At 32.0% G+C, this 20,945-nt stretch overlaps 2 protein-coding genes across 2 annotated transcripts; one reads left to right on the top strand and one right to left on the bottom strand.

Moving 5' to 3' along the window:
* Positions 1-2,798: 2,798 nt before the first annotated feature.
* Positions 2,799-5,371, bottom strand: LOC134706823 (torsin-1A-like). The gene is made up of 2 exons (XM_063566124.1): positions 5,305-5,371; positions 2,799-4,233 (listed from the first exon to the last, which is right to left on the bottom strand). The coding sequence occupies exon 2, from the start codon at positions 4,227-4,229 to the stop codon at positions 2,871-2,873; it is 1,359 nt and encodes a 452-aa protein (XP_063422194.1). The 5' UTR covers positions 4,230-4,233; positions 5,305-5,371; the 3' UTR covers positions 2,799-2,870.
* A 753-nt stretch (positions 5,372-6,124) lies between these two features.
* Positions 6,125-14,409, top strand: LOC134706824 (alpha-aspartyl dipeptidase-like). Its single transcript, XM_063566126.1, has 8 exons — positions 6,125-6,271; positions 9,722-9,810; positions 10,377-10,451; positions 11,082-11,161; positions 11,618-11,791; positions 13,179-13,238; positions 13,688-13,770; positions 14,265-14,409. Exons 1-8 carry the CDS (start codon positions 6,180-6,182, stop codon positions 14,335-14,337), a joined length of 726 nt encoding a protein of 241 aa, XP_063422196.1. The 5' UTR covers positions 6,125-6,179; the 3' UTR covers positions 14,338-14,409.
* The last annotated feature ends 6,536 nt before the right edge of the window (positions 14,410-20,945 follow it).

Below are 20,945 nucleotides of genomic sequence, written 5' to 3'. Positions count from 1 at the left end.
TCTTAAGATCTGTTTACGTTTTGGTGATGATTCAAAATTTCATTTTTGAGTTATTGGGTATTTTGTAAAAAAGGGGGAGGGTGTTTTTACATGTCGCGCCGTATCTCATAACCATTAATTATAATAAACTAGCAAATTAGTACCACTAGGGAACAACATTATACTAGCTGTTGTACCATTTAGGGACTATGAATCATGCAGTGGTACATAAAACCAAAGACTTTCAGTACACAATGAGCGGTACAATCGGGGAATATTTCACAAGCGCTGGTACCATTAAGTTATAACAGTCAGTCTGCTAGTAATGGTACCATCGGGGACTAGCACTCAACCAGCAGTTCTAAGGATTTTACAGTCCCTTTGAAGGAGCAGTGGTGCATCAAGGACGAACAGTCCACTGAAAATGGTACCATCAGACTAGCAGTAGTACCATCAGAATATCAGTTCACTAGCAGTGATACCATGAGACTTGTAGTGGTGCCATCAGATTAACTATTCACTAACAGTGGTACCATCAGACTAGCAGTTCACCATCATGCTAGCAGTTCCCTATCGGTGTACCATCATGCTAGCAGTTCCCTAGCGGTGTACCATCATGTTAGCAGTTCCCTAGCGGTGTACAATAAGACAAGCAGTAATACCAAACAGACTAACTGTTAACTACGAGTGGCACCATCAGATTAACAGTACACTAGCAGTGGTACCATCAGATTGACAGTTCACTAGCAGTGATACCGTTAGACAAGCAGTCCACTGGCAGTAGTACCATCAGAAAATTAGTTCACTAGCAGTGATACCATCAGACTATCAGTGAAATTAACTATTCACTAACAGTGGTACCATCAGACTAGCAGTTCACTAGCGGTGTGCCATATGACAAGCAGTAAAACCAACATACTAACAGTTAACTAGCAGTGGTACCATCAGATTAAGTTCACTGACCAGCAGTGATAACATTAGATTAACAGTTCACTAGCTATGTACCATTAGACTTACATGCAGTTCACTAGCAGTGGTACCATCAGATTTACAATTCATTTTCAGTGGTACCATCTGACTTACATGCCGTTCACTAACAGTGGTACCATTAGACTTACAGTTCACTAGCAGTGGTACCATACGACTTACAGTTCACTAGCAGTGGTACCATCAGACTTACAGTTCACTAGCAGTGGTACCATCAGACTTACAGTTCACTAGCAGTGGTACCATCAGACTTACAGTTCACTAGCAGTGGTACCATCAGATTTACAGTTCACTTGCAGTGGTACCATACGACTTACAGTTCACTAGCAGTGGTACCATCATACTTACATGCAGTTCACTAGCAGTAATACCATCAGACTTACAGTTCACTAGCAGTGGTACCATCAGATTTACAGTTCACTTGCAGTGGTACCATCAGGACGTAAGTCCACTGAGTTGTTTCACCAGAGACCAACATGCCAGTGATAGTGGTACCACAAAACACTTAGCAATCCACTTACAATGATACCTAGTACCGTAAGCATCAAGGAACAACTATGGTACTTATCAATAAATGTATAAAATGAACTTAAAACAAGAATCTGTCAGTCCCTATTACACGGATGCCCCATCCACACTACATTTTCTATGTTGAGTGGACAGTGAAAATGGAGTAAAAATCTTTGTTTTTTTGTTTGAATTGTTTTACATTGTCTTATCAGGGCCTTTTATTGCTGTCTATGCGGTATCGGCTTTGCTCATTGTTGAAGGCCGTACGGTGACATATAGTTGTTAATGTTTGTGTCATTTTGGTCTTTTTATGGGTAGTTGTATCATTGGCAATCATACCACATCTTCTTTTTTATATTTGGCATTGAAATTAGAAATATCATATCAAAGGGAACATGTGTAATAAGTTTCTAGTTGATTGGAATTCAACTTCATTAAAAACTACCTCGACCAAAAACTTTAACCTGAAGAGGGACAGACGGATGAATGGATGAATGAACGAACAAACAGAGGGACGAACAGATCCACAGACCAGAAAACATAACGCCAATAACAAGTTAAAAGAATGATCGATGACAAGAACTGATATATCTAGCTATGGTAGCTTAAACTTTCTATTCACTGGTGGCAGTATATGTATAAAGCTATTGCAAAAATAGCCATTTAAAAAGTTAGAACTCATGATCCTTTATCCTATCAATTATCATAAACTGTTGACTTTAATTTTGGCAATGTACATTACACTAAATCTGTTGCATGAATACTAGTTGATACTTTAATCTGGGTCAAAAATATTCATCTATAATTAGTTGTAATTGGCTAAGAACTGTCTGTTAGTAACTGGAAATACTCTCACTCTGGTTCTTCCTGTTTGTCTAATGTTTTAATGTTTAGCCAATTGTAACTGATTTTTATAGTTTGTTTTTATGTTGTGCTATTACAACACTGTCCCAGGTTATGGCTTTGGTTGAGCAGTCACAAAAATGTGTAACCCTGTCCCATTCTTTATGCACCTGTACCAAGTCAGGAGCATTTAGTTCAGTGGTTGTCATTGGTTCCTGTCTATTATAATTGTTTTTCATAAATTAATTTAGTTATAAAAAGGCCACTAGTTATCTTGTTTGAATTGTCTCACAATTATTATGCTAGAGCCTTTGTTTTTTCCTTATTTTAGAAGGCAGTAAAGTGGACTAAAATTTCTTACATTCACGTCATTTAAACTCTGTTGATGGTTGTCTCATTTTTTTTCCATCTGTTGCTTATATTACAATCAAACAAAACATCCAACTTCTCCTTAGTGTTAAGCATAAATTTCACATGCAAACAAATGAATCATGTTTAATAAACAGATATGAAAAAATTGTGTATCACAGAAATTTAAATATGTAACATTATTATATGTGAATATCCACTTTGTCTGAAACCCTTTTACATCCTGTTAAAGAGTAGGGAACATGATCTGCAACTGGCTGAATATAATGCATTTCTTCTGAGATACTGTTTATTAATTCTGTGGTAGGTTGGCTCCCCTTCTTAATTATATCTTTTTCAATGCACTGGTGCACATGATATTTATTAAGTGGAAGAAAAGGTACAAATGTATGAATCAAACCCTGCTGATTAAAGTCTTTATACCACTCATCACTGGAATCAAGATTAGTTAAAACAGGAAGAATTTCCTCAAAGGTGATATCATTTCTATCCTTCCCAGATTTCATTTCCGTAAAAAGGTAATTATTAATTTGATGACCTCTTGAATTGCTTAGGAATAAAAATATAATCCATGTTTTTTCCATTTCAATTCTCTCTATATCTTTCATGACAGATAGCAGTCCCTCTAGAAGACCAGGTGTTGCTTTGTCCATTTCATCAAAAACAAACATATTAACATAACACAAAGTTATGTTTCCTTTCACCCATTTTTGAATATTTATTTTATATTCCTCGTCTTGCGATTTATGTGGAAAATGAAGAGGAATAAGGAAAGTTGTCACTCTAGCATTATCAAAGCCATACAGCAACTGTTTGGTCACAAAATTTTTGCCAACACCAGTCCAACCATGAAAAGAAAAAACAAGAGGATTGGTTGACAATTTCGTGTCATTCTGCATTCGTACAGAAATATTTCTAAGTGTTGTTGTCAAAGCATGTTTTGCAATATGCTGACCAAATACATTTTCATCAAAAACATGTTCAAATTTATCTACATCCATATGTATATGACATTTCTGATGGATTACTATGAATGTTGAAAGAAGTGCAAATAAAACAGCCAGGAACAACCATCCATAAAACTTTCTTCGTACATCGTACTGATTTCCTGATTTTCGTCGGTTTACACGTTTTTCCCTTGGAGACATTTCTTTACTCTTAGATCTAGATTTCTTTTTCTCTAAAGATGATTTCATATGTTTATTTGATTCTGATAGAAGAGTGTTCAAATTTTCATCTTTGTGTAAATTGCTTATTTTTTCTTCTTGATTCTTTTTTGATGCTATTAGTGGTCTCATTCCTAATGGCTTTACTGACTCTCCTGTCTGTTGAAAATACTTAGACTCACTTTTAAATGGAGATGAGGTTGCTATAGTAGCACTCATATTATGGAATGAAAAGTTATTAACATAAGGTGCAGGATATGATCTGTCATGGGATGTATCCACATCCATATCAGAATTACTGTTGTCATGGAATCCTTGGTAGTAGCTTCTATTTCTGTTTCCATCAGGAGACATCTCCATAGGTTCTTCATCCATTTTCCTGGAACAAAATACAATACAGAATATAACATCTTTTTTGTATTAATATATTTAAATTAGACAGTTAAGACTTATTCTTTTAAACAGGGACAATTTAACAATATGGACAATGCTACCATTTCAAATGAACAAAGTCAGGATCAAGTAATTGTTGTTTGCTTTTGTTGTGTTGTACATAAATCATTATCAGGCAGTTAGTTTTCTTGTTTGAAGGACACTTTTTGACATCTGTGGACACCTTATCACTATTTGTCCACCATTACTGATCATCACACAAGTTCCTGTAAAATACTGACATTGTAATAGAAAACATCTGACGCACAATAAAAAAGTGATTGTTGTAGGACATCAAAAATTCAAGCAGGACAGATTCTCTGGTCAAGCGGTAATGGCAAGAAGGTGTTTTTCATAGGTAACTATCTTTCGGACAATACTTCATAGTAACCTTGTCTGCAGACATAATTTACTATGATAAAGCCCAAACATTTGTTTCTATCAATGGGAAGGTTAACAATATAGTCAGTGTTCCCATAGATTTCAATAAGTGCCTGTGGTCAGTTATTTACTACTATGATGTCAAAATTACGGGAACTTTTGTGATGTCCTGTAATATCATGGACAAATAGGGATAAGTTGTATTCTGAAAACGAACTGTTGTCACATGGCACTGTAGTCCTATAATTATATAATCCTTCGCAAATAGAAATCGTAAATAATGCCCCTGGGGTCATATGTGTATATAGGACTAAGGACCCCTCCTATCACCCCTCTTGTATCATTCATTTTAATATCAAAGTATGTGAATTTTTTATTAATTGCTCAGATCAGACCACAGGAATTTGTTTCTATCCATGGGTACCGAAGGTAAGGATAGTCGACCTTTCCATGGATAGAAACCATGTCTGTGGCTCAGTGAATCCTCAGTCTCAGGCCCAGATAAACATATGGGCAAATAGATATTTGTAAACGTGTTATGTACACACAACCCCGAGGTTTTTTTTCTCCATCGTATCACTGGTAACAAATGAAACTATAAATTGTGAAGATTTAGTTTTCTAATGCCAGTAAATACCTAATTAATACCACCAAATTATAGACTGGTAGTTTGTTCCCGCCGTAGTTAAGTGAAAGTGAAAGCGGAAGTTTCACTAAAGGGGGCGTAACTCAATTGAATCCGGGTCCGTACGCCCTAATTCACGTTCGCCCTAGTACCTGTTCGCCCTGATACCTGTTCGCCCAGGGTCCATTCGCTCTGATTTTTATTTTTTACTAATTGTTGTCTAGTGGCATAATTTTAAGTATTTGAATAAAATATGTTGAAGTTTGTTGAAAAAATCACCGAATATTGATATTGCCGCAATCAATTTCATTATTTTCCCTTTAATTGCAGTAGAATACTGGAATACAATGTATTTATCTTTGTTGATATTTGTTAACAAAATAATTGTATTCAGTCATTCACTAATGTATGTTGTATAACTTAGACTAGTCTCAGAGTATTTTAATGAATGAACTTGTAAATCCGTTTTACAGTTCGTACATTTTTTTTTAAATTAATTTCAAGCTGAATATATTATCAAAACAAATTTGTTTTTTATATTATAAATCCATCAAAAGACAAGTATCACAATAAGCAGTGATCCGAATTATTTTGTCATAAAACAATAAATTAATGATCCTTAACAAGCCATAAACTTTTAGATATTTCCATGTTTCCATAAATTTCAAGAATATATACCATAGAAATATATCTCATTAAGTTTATTCAACATCAATGCCCTGAATATTAATATTTTTTAGTAGGGCGAACGGACTCTAAGGACGAACGAACTCAGGGCAAACGGACCCAGGGCGAACATGTTACTAGGGCGAACGGTCCCGATACCAACTCAATTCAGTTGATTCCTAAATTGACACACCCACTAAGTTTTAACTTATTCTTTTGGCATGAGGCGATTATTGTTGATATCCAATTCAACATTATATGATGGAGGATATCTAGGACATTGCAAAGAACAGATAAAACAATTTCTCTCTGAGTAAGTATAAAAAATTGTTAAAAAAACCAAAGTGAAAGTAGAATTCAGACTAAACGGGGACACGATTTCGATTGAAGTATTGTGTTTGTCGTTGCTTGATCTTACAATTATCTGTTATTATAATACCACATAATCAACACTACAGTGCATATCTTACCTAGTTTTTAGAGAATTTATTAAAGCTCACACAATTTCATACTTGTACCTCTGTAGCACTGCTTCTTACTCACAGTTACTGCAAGGTGGCTTGAAGCCTTTTCTTGATGTAGTAATTCAACTATGTTCTCCAGCAGATTACATTCAAAGATGTCAAATAGTTATCAAAGGCACCAGGATTATAATTTAGTACGCCAGACGCATGTTTTGTCTACATAAGACCCATCAGTGACGCTCATATCAAAATATTTATAAAGCCAAATAATTTCAAAGTTGAAGAGCATTGAGGGTCCAAAATTTTCAAAAAGTTGTGCCAACAAAGGTTAAGGTAATCTATGCCTGGGATAAGAACATCCCTAGATTTCAAAAACCGTCTGAGAAAAAAGATGAACTTGGGCAATGCCAGAGTGTAAAATATGTATGAGACAATATCTGAAAAAGTCTACTTTCCATGTCCCCCACTTCACCAGCAATTATTTTTTTATTCAACCATCTTTTTTGAAAATTTTAAGTTTCAGTATAAACTAAATTATATAATGCACCAACTCCTGCCAATTAAACACTCATTCTTGTATTTCTTCCAATAAAATATTGTAATTTAAATGTTCGACCCCCCTAAAATCATGTTGTCCCCTGTGTTTTTTTGAAAACTAAATCATTCAAATAATATCCAAATTAGTTCAACAGGTGTCCGATTCTCACATATATGATATATTATATAATAAACTTGCCCCTAATTTGTCTTTTTATATTATAACTAGAGCATGTAATAAAATTTTGCAAATTTTAAGACAAAAAAAATTTGTCCCCAGGGGCGATTTCCCTCCTGTTACCACTAGGTTTGTTTTACCTGTGGAAACGTTTACAAGACCAAGAGTTATTTTCCCATTATGTATTTTGAAGAGCATCATTTCCTGAATGCATTAGTACAAAGAAATAGATGGAAAGGCGGCCAGGTTTGAAAATTCAAACCCATCCAATGTATGAATTTATAGAAAAATACTTTATGGTGTTCTATCCTGTTATAGCCTTTTCTTACACTTTCTGAGAATAATTTTATGTGTGCACCACAACATTAGGTGTGTTTTTATATCATCTTTTTAAATGTTATATGTCACAGGAAATACACTTACATTTAATGTGATAAAAAGGACAAAAACTATCGCGTAATTCCTTTCTGTTACGTTCTGTCATGTTACCTGATAAAAAGTAACAGCATAACCATCATCAGTAACAGGAAGGATGCTAAAGACAATTTCACTATAGAATCGAAAAGTTTATCTACTATATGCCAACCATTTCATTTAATTTATGTTATCACCACCTTATCCAATAAATTTCAAAATAATACACAGTATATTGAATAAAAAAAATAGTTTTTCCCTTCGATAACAGCAGAGAACAGTGTGCAATTCTAGTATAGTAGATAGTAACAGCAAGGAATTTAGTTTAGAATTTTTCATTACCTAGGCAGATTTTTCATCTTGCAAATACAGTTTCAAAGGATAAATGACATTGTTTGCTGTTATCTTCCAATTGTGACCAATCTAAAATGATGTATTTTTCTTAAACTTTAAAATAAAGCAGAAAAATTCTTTCTGTTACCAACTCTGTCCTGTTACCGTTGTCCTGTTACTCAAGATTTTTTCATGTTACCGACAGATCTGACTATATTTAAGTATATTTCTAAACCTTTTGTATTGGAAATGCTATTAAAAATCAATAATTGGCATTTGATAAACTATTGCAGGATTTACTAGTAAACCACAAATAGTGTCTTGAACTTATTTCTTATTCCCATTAGAAACTTTTTAAAATTGGTTCACTTTGGTAACAGGAAAGAACTGGATTTTTTTGTATCATTTTTAAAATAGCCATTGCTTCCTTATTAAACAATTGTTTGAATTACAGACAACAGTTCCTAGATCCACAATGTGTGTTCTTCGATTCGTGCTATTAAAATACTGGGTCTAAAGATTATTTTTTTTGTTTTTTCTTATTGCCAAAAAATCGACTTTTTCAGATATTGTCTCGTATACATATATTCAAATATTTAAAACAAAATTAATGCTAGAAAAGATTTACATGTAAAGATGATTCACAGATATCAATAGCTACAATGCTCAATAAATTCATAAAGAGTTTTGTTCCAGCTATTTGAAGTGATAGTGAAGGTAAAAGTGTGAAGCAGGCATGATAATTCCATCTTTTAATAGATTGAAAATGTATTTTTATACGAACGCAAAAGGTCATTTATTGGTATGACCTTGGCGTCATCGTCGTCTGAAGACATATTGGTTTTGGCACTATAACTTTAGTTTTAGTAAATAGAAATCTATGAAATTTAAACGCAAGATTTATGACCACAAAAGGAAAGTTGGGATTGATTTCGGGAGTTTTGGTCCCAACAGTTTAGGAATTAGGGACCAAAAAAGGGCCCAAATAAGCATTTTTCTTGGTTTTCACACCATAACTTATATAAGTGAATCCAAATCTATGAAATTAAAACACAAGGTTTATGACCATATAAAAAAGGAAGGTTGGGATTGATTTTGGGAGTTTTGGTCCCAACAGTTAAGGAATTAGGGGCCCAAAGGGTCCAAAATTTAACTTTGTTTGATTTCATCAAAAATTGAATAATTGGAATTGATTGGGGTGCTTTGATATGCCAAATCTAACGGTGTATGTAGATTCTTTATTTTTGGTCCCGTTTTCAAATTGGTCTACATTAAGGCCTAAAGAGTCCAAAATTAAACTTAGTTTGATTTTATTTAACAAAAATTGAATTCTCTGTGTTCTTTGATATGCTGAATCTAAACATGTATTAAGATTTTGGCTTATGGTGCCAGTTTTCAAGTTTGTCCGAAATTGTGGTCCAAAATTAAACTCTGTTTGATATCAACAAAAATTGAATCCTTGGGTTCTTTTATATATGCCAGATTTTTGAAATTGGACCATATAAATAGGTAAATGTCCAATTTAAAATTTTTAAGTTTTATATGTTAAAGTTCTTAGATCACATTCATTCTGTGTCAGAAACCTATGTTGTGTCAACTATTTAATCACAATCCAAATTCAGAGCTGTATCAAGCTTGAATGTTGTGTCCATACTTGCCCCAACTGTTCAGAGTTCGAACTCTGCAGTCATATAAAGCTGCACCCTGTGGAGCATCTGGTCAAGTGTAATATCTTGTCAGTTCAATCATTCATAATAAGGTCTGGAATTCAATTCAAAAGGCATTCTGGCTGCCTATTAAATCAGAATTAATATTGCTTTTTTCCTTCTTTTTGTAGCAAAGTTAAAACTGTGTTGTTTGTTCCCTATGCACTTCATGACAGAGATTGGTATGCTGGAAAGGCTAAGGAAGCATTCACATCTTTTGGTAAGAATTTGATGGAGAGAGAGCATAAGGGTATTGTACAGCCATTGTAAGTGAATACGGAAATGTAATATGGCTTTTACAAACAAAATAATATGAATTATTCCAATTCTTATACATGCATTTGAAAAACATGAAAAAAGTGCAATGTTTTATTGTTACATTGCAAATTTTATCTGTCCATTTGAAGAATCTACCACTGTCTCAATAATTAACATTTTCAGTAATTCAAAATTTAAGAATAAGAAGACTTTTCCAACTGAGACCTGTCTGTGTGTAAATGTTTATATGAGAGCAATATAGATATTATATGAATGTATTCCTACTTTAGTGAATGCTCATCAGCAAAACCATATACTAGTATTATGACACACTTTACAAAACTGAGTCACAATGTTTCTTATTCATTATTTATAACTGTTGATGTAAATGTCCTTTGGTTTTGTGAGTCTTTGTTTACACCTTGGTTTGAATTACTACTGTCTTTTAGGGTTACTGTCACATTGATGTATACCCAAATCTTTTGTTATTCCCACTAAACATAATATTATGTTATTTTCTACTTTCAGGATATGATGTACAAAGTATTCATCAACAGCCAGATGCTTTAGGAGCAGTGAATCAAGCTCAAGCGATATTTATTGGTATTTAATACATTGCTTTATCTTATATTTACTATCAAAAACTTGTTGCTACCTTCCTTTTAGTAGTAGTTCGTAGAATGCTCAGAACATACAAGAAACATTAATTAATGATTAAAGGGAGTTCCAATCCATTATAATTAATATAAACCAAACTGAACTTTTCAAGTTTTGATATATTTCACCTGATTAACAGTAAGGTGAAGCACCGTCATGATTTTCAAGTTAATAGCATGTTTTTTATATTGCTGATTTCACCATCCAGGGTTTAATACAAAAAAGAAGTTGTGGTATGATTGCTAATGAGACAACAGTCCACAAGAGACCAAAATGTCACAAAAATTAAGTCATGTAATGAATATTCCAAAAAATTTAAATCAGGTTTTCCTTTAGAAAACCTTTTCTTTTTTCTAGATAGTATACCCCAATGATAAGATATATTTGTTTCATAAGTAAGTCTCTTTAAAAAGAAATTCCTTTGAAACTAGAACTTTTATTTTTGGTGTTTTTTAAATACCCTATGGAATAGATTTCACCATTCAGGATTTAATATAAATACCAGGAGCTATGGAATATTGGAATGTATTATTTTGGATATAACTTTTGTTTGTATTTTTTTTTGTCTACAAACAGGTGGGGGTAATACATTCCGACTTTTGAAGACACTTTATGATGAAAAAATTGTAGAAGCAATCAGAAAACGAGTTTTAGAGGTAAGGAATTTATAGACAAGTGAACATATTATAAGTACATATTTTAAAGGCTGATTGACTATTTAATTCAGAGAACCTGACTTTTTATGCCCCATTTATGGGCATTATGTTTTAGGTCTGTGCATCTGTTTGTTTGTTCGTCCGTCTGTCCAACTTCAGGTGAAAGATTTTGATCAAGGTAGTTTTTGATGAAGTTGAAGTCCTATCAACTTAAAACTTATTACACATGTTCCTTATGATATGATCTTTCTAAAGTTAAGCCAAATTAAAGTTTTGACTCCAATTCAAGTTCCACTGAACATAGAAAATAATAGTGAGAGTTGGGGATCCATGTACTAGGAACACATTCTTGTTTTATTCTTGTTTTCACTATTCTCTATTCCAATAGTTTATCATTTTTGTTTTGTTTATTTCTTACCAAATCTAGACCGTCATTGATATACTCTATGTTTATAGGATGGAATACCATATATAGGATCCAGCGCTGGAAGTAATGTAGCAACAGACAGCATCAAGACAACAAATGATATGCCAATAGTTTATCCACCATCATTTGATGCCCTCAAACTGGTACCCTTCAACATCAATCCACACTACATGGAACCAGATGCTAATAATACACATATGGGTGTAAGTATTGACTCCAATCAGAGATACTGATAATTCACAAAATCAATGAAGATACTGCTATTATTAAACATATCAAAGTATTATTGCAGTACATGTATAAACAATATATATGTATGATCAATTTTTGTTATACTTTAAATTGTGATAAGTTGGTGTATATGTCTTATTATTTTCAAAAATATAAACTTAACAGTCTGGATGGGCAAATTATATATTGTGAGCATTATACACAGCAAGAAAGTAATATTTTGTAAGTAGAAAAATAATTAAAAAATAGAATTTTTAACATCTTTATATGAAAAAAAGGTTATTATAAAGTGGTCTTAAGAAATAAAGATTAAAATTTAAAAAAAATACTCTTTTCATGCTACATGATGTTAAAAGATAAATTAATACATGTAAAACATTTCTTTTATGAAACTAAATAATTTATTTCCCCTTATTTAGTGAATTTTTCTAATTATTTAAAATATATTTTGTAATGACAAAAATGTTGAAACTTTTATGCATAATTTATATGAATTTCATCGTTTTAAAAAGACACAAAGTCAAATAAAGAAATTGATTCAAATTCTTCTATTTCAAATAAAAACTTGAATGCCTGCATGTCCATGATCAGTCAATGCCCATTTGCAGACTACCTTTAAAATAATGGCATAGAAATGTTTCAAATTAAGTCTTACATTTTGGGAATAAGCAAGAAGAAATCATAATTCTGATTTTTTTTTACTTTTTTAAAACTTAAATTTACAAAAAATACACAAATAGCCAATAAGATTGTGACTTTAAAATTTGTCAAGTTGTATTTTAGAAATATATAATCACATACCAATTTCAAAACTTAATGAATTTTCACTTGATTGTGAAGGTTTGCTAGGTTCTTATATTTTTCTTTTTCTAATATTTAGTTATTAAGAGTTTACTCTCATTGTGTATTTTGAAAAACATGAAAATTAGTAAAATTAAGTCTTGACATGCTCATTATTGAGGAACTCTTTACAATAATAAGGAGATGGTTTCCATTTGTTAATTAACATATCTTTCTAATATTCAGGAAAGTTTAAAGATTACAGTCAGGTCTACTATATATAGCGATCCAAATAAATACAAACCTTTGATTTCTGAGACTCCTTTGAAAACAATATTTCATTTATAACTATTGAAGTTAAAATTAAGGAATATGTTGGTTTTGTTTTTTATATTTTTATATTTATCATCATAAACATTGACTTTGTCATTGATTTGAAAGTTACCTCTCATAAAATTATTGACTTAGCTTTTTTAAAAACAGTAAAACAATTACTTTGTTGCGGTTGTATTAGTTGTATAGTTTTTGCCAAACAACAAAATGGTAGAAGGTTTTAAATGTGAATTATTTTCATTTTAGGAGACTAGAGAACAAAGAATTAAACAGTTCCATGAATATGAAGATTCTCCTCCAGTTTTGGTAAGCATATTTTGTTAGGAATCAGTTTTCATAAGTTATAAGTATCAGAAGTATCAGAAGTCCATTAGCAGCAACTGATAGTTTGTTAAAAAAATTAGTAGGGGAAAAATGATTTAAAAAAAAATATTTACTTATTTTCCATCCTTGTTTTATTTCTTCTTTACATTGTAGTTGGCATGTTGTTTTTTTCACAACCACCAACACTACATCCTAAAGTTTTAATTTCCCCTTAAAATATTGTTGTTATCAATAAGTTTGTAAGAAAACTTCCCACTGGTTTACTGTTATATTTATTTTTCTTCAAAAATATGAATACTATCCATGTAAATGATGAGCCTTTATAAATTCAACACACAATTCAGGACTTTGAGTTTGATGATATATAATACTAGATTTATTAATTTTTGTATTTAGAAGTATTATAATAATATGTATTAATCATTTTTAAGGGGTTACGGGAAGGATGCATGTTACTTGTAGAGGATAAAAAAGCTACACTGCTGGGAAAAACAGATGCCAAACTTTTTGTCAGGTACTAAATAAAACACGTTTTTTTTTGTATGCAAGATACATTGTTTCAGCATGAAGATAGTTACATGATGTTGTGCCAGGATTATATTGACAGTGATAGTTTTGTAAATAGCCTTCATTCATTCATTTCATTTGTGTTTTCCCTTATTTTCTCTCAAAACAAATTGTCATACTAACTGTCACTTTTGCACAGTTGCTTGTTATGCAGAATATTTTCCTAAAGCTTATATAATTTTAAAACCTATCTTTTTTTAATTTAATTTTAAAATTCTATCTCATAAATTTCTTTTGATTCACAAAAAAGTATTTTTGCACTATTGGTAGCTTGAAAAACATTACCGTGACCCACTCTTTTTATCATATTTTCGGAAAAAGCATGGAAAAATTAATATTGTGACAGCGTATGAAATAGTTTTATCTGATGAAATTTATACATAAATCTGAACCATAGGCTGTTACAAATGATAATGATCTGTGATATATACTTTTTTTCAGAGGAAAAGATCCAGTGGAGTATAAAGTTGGATCAGATTTGTCATTTCTGTTACAGTCTCCATTGTTATGTTAAACAAGATGACTCTGTTAAATTAGGTTCAGAAAATCTAGGCATGTTTGTTATTAAATAAAATATGATATTGGATACTTTTGTTTTGTAATGTCATATTACTCAATACTATTCCTTTTAATCGGCACTAGCTGTCAAATTCATGTTCCCCAATTTCAATCAAATTCTCATATTTGATTTATAACAATGTAAAACATTTATCCAAACTATTAAAAGTCTAAAAGAAACAATATACAGGGCAGTGGCATGAAAGTACGTAGCTTTGTTTTGTGTGTATTTTAGCCTAGAAGCCATCTAATTAACCATCGAGTTGACCTCTTAAGTCATCTGATGACCATATAAGCGATGTAAATATGAATATAGATATGAATAGATTAAGCAAACTCGTGCTGTTGGATTTTTCTAGGTATATTTAAGTTTATATTATAGATGAAAAATAAATGTTTATCATTGTTTTTACCTTATGAGAATGATTTTTTGTTGATCGAATCAGTCAATCAAATGATTTACCTTTATTTGACTTTCAATGTTGACATTCTTTTCCTTTGAATAACTTTACACATACAATTCACATGTTATCCATCCCAAGCTAAGGGGTCAAATTGAAGTTCACATGAATACGCATTCAATGAGGTCCAATTATTCACTTGCAAATGAATAATTCATAATATATGTTTGTTAGCTTATTTTGACAAAATTTAACCATATTGGCTGCTAAAAGCGAATTATTAGTTCACTATTTGCATTTCATAAATGATTAAACAAAAAAATAATATATTAGATTTTTTTATATATCTCGTAGCTAGTGCCCCTTTAAGGGAGGAGGTATGAATAGAGCCATTATTTGGCACCTGAAATTGTGAATAAATCAATTGTAGTATACCACTGTTCAATAAAAAATAGTTTACAAATTTATGTTAATTTTATTTAAAAAGTGAATATAATTTGGAAATTAAAGTCCCAAATGGTTACTTATGATGTCACTAAGATGTTATATTTGATCTAAATAATCATTTCAATCATTGTTTTTGAACAAAATAGATACACTGTATAAGCAAAGCTGTTCCCCAAAAAAGAAATTTTTCACATTACATATATATTTAAGGGAAAAGTCTTTGCTCATATCTAAATATTTAGACAAGACCTCAAAACACATCTTTTTGACAGTTTTTGCAGCTTTGCATTACTTTCAAGAAATTTGAAGACCTGATGCAAACATGAAGACATGATAAAGGATTCCAATGTATAACAGTCTTATATGTTTTAAATCTGAGTACATTATTTGGTAGTTGATAATACTTTTTGATTTACATATTCAAGGGGCCAAAAGTGGAATGATAGTGATATCTATTAAAACATATTCAAATTAACTCTTATTTTTAACCTTCAATGACTTTTTATTTGATGGATGTTGGTGATAATGAAAGAGGAAAAGTCATAACTAGTCCATATAGGCTCTGATTTATTGAGTAATAAGCATACAGTAATCTTAAGGCTCATACGTTAGTCTGTACTTCAATCTTATTTCAATCAGTATGTAGATTTTTGTCGAGCCTGTTACTTTAGTTGCAGAAAGCTTGACAAAGGGATAGTGATCCGGCGGTAGTGGAAGCGTTAGCTAACTTTTTAAAAGCTTAATATTTTAGAAGGTGGAAGACATGCATGCTTCATGCTATGTTTATAGATGCTTCATTTCACAAAGTTTCCGTTTGTCACATGTCCATTGTCAATGACCTAATTTTCACGGTTCAGTGATTACTTGAAAAAAATGTATTTTTTGTAATGTTAATTTCTCTCTTATTATGAGTAAAAGAATAACTGTATTTGTTATGTGTGTACCTTGCAAGGTTCTCATGCCAGTCACTTGACCTCAACCGCTAGTCGTATAACACACGACCTCGGGGCATTATTTACTATTTATATTTACTGTTCTGATAAATTTTTTTACTATCAATGTGCCATTCAAAAAAATAAAATAAAAAAAATAAAATATCAGTATAAAAACTTTCAAAATTGAATAAGAATGCAAAGTCACATGTTATATATGACTAATCAACTTCATTTTATGACTCAGTGAACGAGGTAAAGTTTTGGTGGTCAATTCCACATCTCAGATACTATAGGCAGTAGGTTTAGTATATTCCGTGTATGGACTGATTGTAATTAAGGTGTACATCAATGATTAGAAAAAAACCAAAACAAAGGGTTTACAACAAGGCAAAAACGTACAGATAATGAAAAACACTGGGAAGAATTTAAGCTCCTGAGAAAAACAGTCAAAACTAAATTAGAAGAAGCACATCAAAACTACATATCACAACTATTGGAAGAAGACGAAGAGGATGAGAGAAAAACACATGTTGTTGGAAAAAAGTTTGGGCAATTTGTTAAATTAAAGAAAAGAGACTCATGTGGAGAAGCACCATTTATTTCAAAGAAATTCAATGGAAGACCGCAAAGGGAAAGCAGAACCACTTAACCATCAATTTGTATCTGTTTTTACTGATGAAAATACATCAAGTCAACCAAAATTAAATGGCAGCTCATCGTCTGATATAGATCTAGAGATAACAGTAGAAGAAGTAAGAAAGCTACTTAGTAATGTCAATCCGAAAAAAGCAAATGGACCAGATAACATACCGAACAGAGTCATAAAGGAATGTGCTACAAGTATCTCACTATACATAACAACATTATTCAAGAAAACATATGATGAAGGGACTGTCCCAAACGATAGGATTGCAGCTATCATCACAGCACTTTTTAAAAAGGGAGACAAAAGCTTGCCAGTAAATTATAGACCTGTTTCATTGACGTCAGTTACATGCAAACTCATGGAACACATCATTTTCAAACACATTATGCAACATCTTGAAAATAAAAAATATTAGTCGATTACCAACATGGCTTCAGACAAAAACGATCATGCGAATCCCAATTAGTAACAACAATTGAAGATATCGCAAAACATCTAGATAAAAAAGAGCAAGTGGATATGCTAATATTAAATTTCAGCAAAGCATTTGATGTAGTGACTCACATACGACTTCTGCGGAAACTAGAGCACTATGGAAGAAATGGCAAAATAAAAGAAGGGGTAAAGGCCTGGCTCACACAACGACAGCAGTGTGTAGCAGTTGAAGGCGAAACATCTACAAATGCCTTTGAAATCAGGAGTACCCCCAAGGTACAGTTTTAGGTCCATTGATGTTTCTTTTGTACATCAATGATATTGGGGATGACATCAAGTCAAAGTTGCGTCTCTTTGCAGCTGACAGCCTATTATACCTAGCAATATACTTCAAAGATGACTGTTACCAACTACTTAAAGATTTAGATAAATTGATTGACTGGGCATCTATTAAATGGCAGATGGAGTTTAATGCTTCAAAATATTATGTTCTAAGAATAACCAACAAGAAAAAACCTATATTAAATAACTATCACATTCATAGCTAATTTTAGAAAATGTAAGCCAAAACCCATATTTAGGAATTCAGTTTACCAACAACCTGAAATGGGATATACACATCAATAACATCACGGCAAAAGCAAATTTATCATTATGCTTTTTGAGGAGAAACATCGGCAAGTTCCCTGATGAAATTAAGAAAAGAGCATATCAAGCCATTGTAAGACCAAACGTCGGATATGCAAGCAGTGCATGGGATCCATATCAAGAAAACCACATCAAACAGATAGAAATGGTGCAAAGGAATAAAGGACCAAAAAGGGGTAAAAAACAAGCATTTTCATAGTTGCCGGATAATAACTTGTGTGTAACTGTATGAATTTCTCTGACATTGTACTACACAGTTCCATTTCACAAAGGGATTACTTTGCCCGAACATGTAGGAATAAGGGTCCAAAAACGAGAAAAAAAGCATTTTTTCTAGTTTCCAGACACTAATTAACTTGTGTTTAAATGTGTGGATCTCTTTGTAATTATACCTCAAGGTTTCTTACTACAATGGAAAAATTGGATTTGAGTTTTGGGGTTCTTGTTCCAAGGGGAGTTTCAATAAGTTGAGGGCCAAAACGGGGCAAAAATAAGCATTTTTTTTTGTAGTTTCCAGTAAATAACTTGTGTTTAAGGTGGTACCTAACACTACAGGGAGATAACTCTGTAAAATCAGAAGAACGTTTGAATTACGTTGTGTTCTTAAGGGAACATAAAGCTTCTCAATAATCAAAATAAGTGTTTGTCAAACTACTATGTAACCAGTGTAATTTTTCTGATTAAACGGTTGGTTCAATTTTTTTGATTTTTTTATATTTTTGTCAAAGGGTCAAAGTAAATACTTTGTCAAAATTTAAAGAAAATTAAACGAGCCAAATTAATGTTAGTTCAGGTGTTAGGTACCACAGTAAGCGTATAAATCTCTCTGAAATTATACCACAAGTTTCCATACTACAAAGGGATGGTTATAGGGGTTATTGCTCAAATCATTTAGCAAATAGCAAATAGGGGCAAAAAAGGGGAAAACAAGGGTTTTTTTCTGATTAGAGGACAATTTAGACAATTTTAAAACAGTGTAAGGGAGGTTATCCAATTCCATTTAAAGAATACTGTTATATGTATATATATGGATCAATCTTTTGTAGAGTTGTCACTGACTCGGACGTACTTCTAAATATAAATATTTTCTGTGATATATAATAACTTGTGTGCAACTGTATGTAACTCTCTTACATTGTACCACAAAGTTCCATATAACAAAGGGCAGACTGGGATTGAGTTTTGGGGTAATTGTTCCAAACATGCAGGAATCAGGGAAAAAAGGAGAAAACAAACCCCAGCATTTAATTTAATTTCCAGACAACAACTGTGTTTAAGTGTATGAATTGTCTAAAATTGTACTACCAGATTCCATACTATAAAGGAAAGACTGGGAATGAGATTTGGGGTCATTGTTTTGGTGGTTTTTTTCCATATTTTTAAGAGTTTGATATTTTTTTCCATATTTTTGAATTTTGGATCCTCAATGCTCTTCAACTTTGTTTTTGTTTGGTTTATAACTATTTCGATATGAGCGTCACTGATGAGTCTTATGTAGACGAAACGCGCGTCTGGCGTACTAAATTATAATCCTGGTACCTTTGATAACTATTTAATAATTTTTTCTGAATGTTTCGAATTTCTCATTTTTGTAAAGTTCCAAGAAGAAATCTTCAATTGCACAATATTGCAATTAACAGCTTTTTGGATATGAAGCCGATTGGTATTTACTTATCGTGAGCAGCTTATTGTGTCAAGCATGATCTGATACAGTGGTAAACAAAATTAAACGTAGTACAAGTTTTGATAATATCCTGGGATCAATTTTTTTTTAACCATTAAATTAGTCTTTTTACCCTTCTTATTTGACCTGTCAGTAATACCTTTTTTAATCCAAAATGATAAAGCTAAAAACTTTTCCTAATTGCGCCAAAAAAAAGAAACTTAGAAAATCACCAAAGTAACTTTAGCTTTTGAATGACCTTAGCCTCAAACATTTCTTCTATTACCTTTTTTTTTTACCCTACTTTGAATCAATTGTATTCTATTTAATGGCAGGTAGACTCCTGTGAAATTTTTACTTTCACTGCATCAGTTAACCTTATCTTATCACTTAAATTATTTTATCAAAGGATCACTGATGAGTCTTTAGTAGACGCAACACGCGTCTAGCTTTCAAATTTTTATGTTTTATGAGTTAAAAATCGAAATCAAATTCTTTCTAAGCAGATACTTATGTTTCCTTCCTTATGAAATTAAAGACGACGAGCATACTTGAGGGAAACCATGTTTTCCTTGACATTGTCTGGTGTGTAATTGTCTGATGCAGGTTCACTACACTAATCAACGAACTTCAAACGTTTAACTATACTTTCTTTTACTTCAAAACACCTATTCAGTTTGAAATATTTATTTTTGTGGGTTGATTACATCTTCTGTGACCCATTTCATATCCATCAAATGTTTCACTGGGTTCATCAAGAAAACATCTTAATTCAAAACAAAAAAGTTCGATCAAGGGAGGTTTTAGGAAGTCTAACAAATTGTTAGTAACAATACACATGGACGTTGTTTGGGATTTGAGAAAAAAACATTTACATAATCCTATATAATCTTTAGACTGAAAGGCAAACGGAGTCGTTAGCTGGTTGGTTGTAGTGATTAAATACGATATACATTAAGGATGGTACAATCACTTTTGCTCTCAGATGAATTGTGCTAAAACATGGACAAGATCATTAAACATTAGGGTTATCTACACCACCAGTGATATCCTTTGTGTTAATCTTGTTATTTAAGAATAATCTGTGAAAATGTATCACTCGTATGTATCTTTTGTTTGGTCAACTTTATGATAGTACAAATATTTAATAACAACTTACCTTGTTTGTTTTGTTCACCCATCGTTGTCAATATAATGGAAAGTAATGCGACTGTCATACAGGTGAGAGGTTAAACTAGCTATAAAACCAGGTTTAATCTATTGTTTTGGTAAAAAAAATGGCTGTACCAAGATAGGACTAAAACAGTTATTATACATTAGTTTGATGAATTTTTGATTTTGATTTGCCATTACGAAATGGTATTTATATATTTTTGTTACTTTACAAAA

Source organism: Mytilus trossulus, chromosome 2, assembly GCF_036588685.1.
Source record: "Mytilus trossulus isolate FHL-02 chromosome 2, PNRI_Mtr1.1.1.hap1, whole genome shotgun sequence".
Taxonomy (NCBI): Eukaryota; Metazoa; Mollusca; class Bivalvia; order Mytilida; family Mytilidae; genus Mytilus; species Mytilus trossulus.
This window is presented reverse-complemented; position numbering and strand designations above follow the sequence as displayed.

Excerpts from the sequence above, each read along its gene's own strand:
- LOC134706823 (XM_063566124.1), bottom strand. The coding sequence starts at position 4,229 with ATGGATGAAGAACCTATGGAGATGTCTCCTGATGGAAACAGAAATAGA.
- LOC134706824 (XM_063566126.1), top strand. The coding sequence starts at position 6,180 with ATGAGGCGATTATTGTTGATATCCAATTCAACATTATATGATGGAGGA. Across the intron at positions 10,452-11,081 it reads AGCTCAAGCGATATTTATTG|GTGGGGGTAATACATTCCGA; the intron begins GTATTTAATACA and ends GTCTACAAACAG. Across the intron at positions 11,162-11,617 it reads TCAGAAAACGAGTTTTAGAG|GATGGAATACCATATATAGG; the intron begins GTAAGGAATTTA and ends CTATGTTTATAG.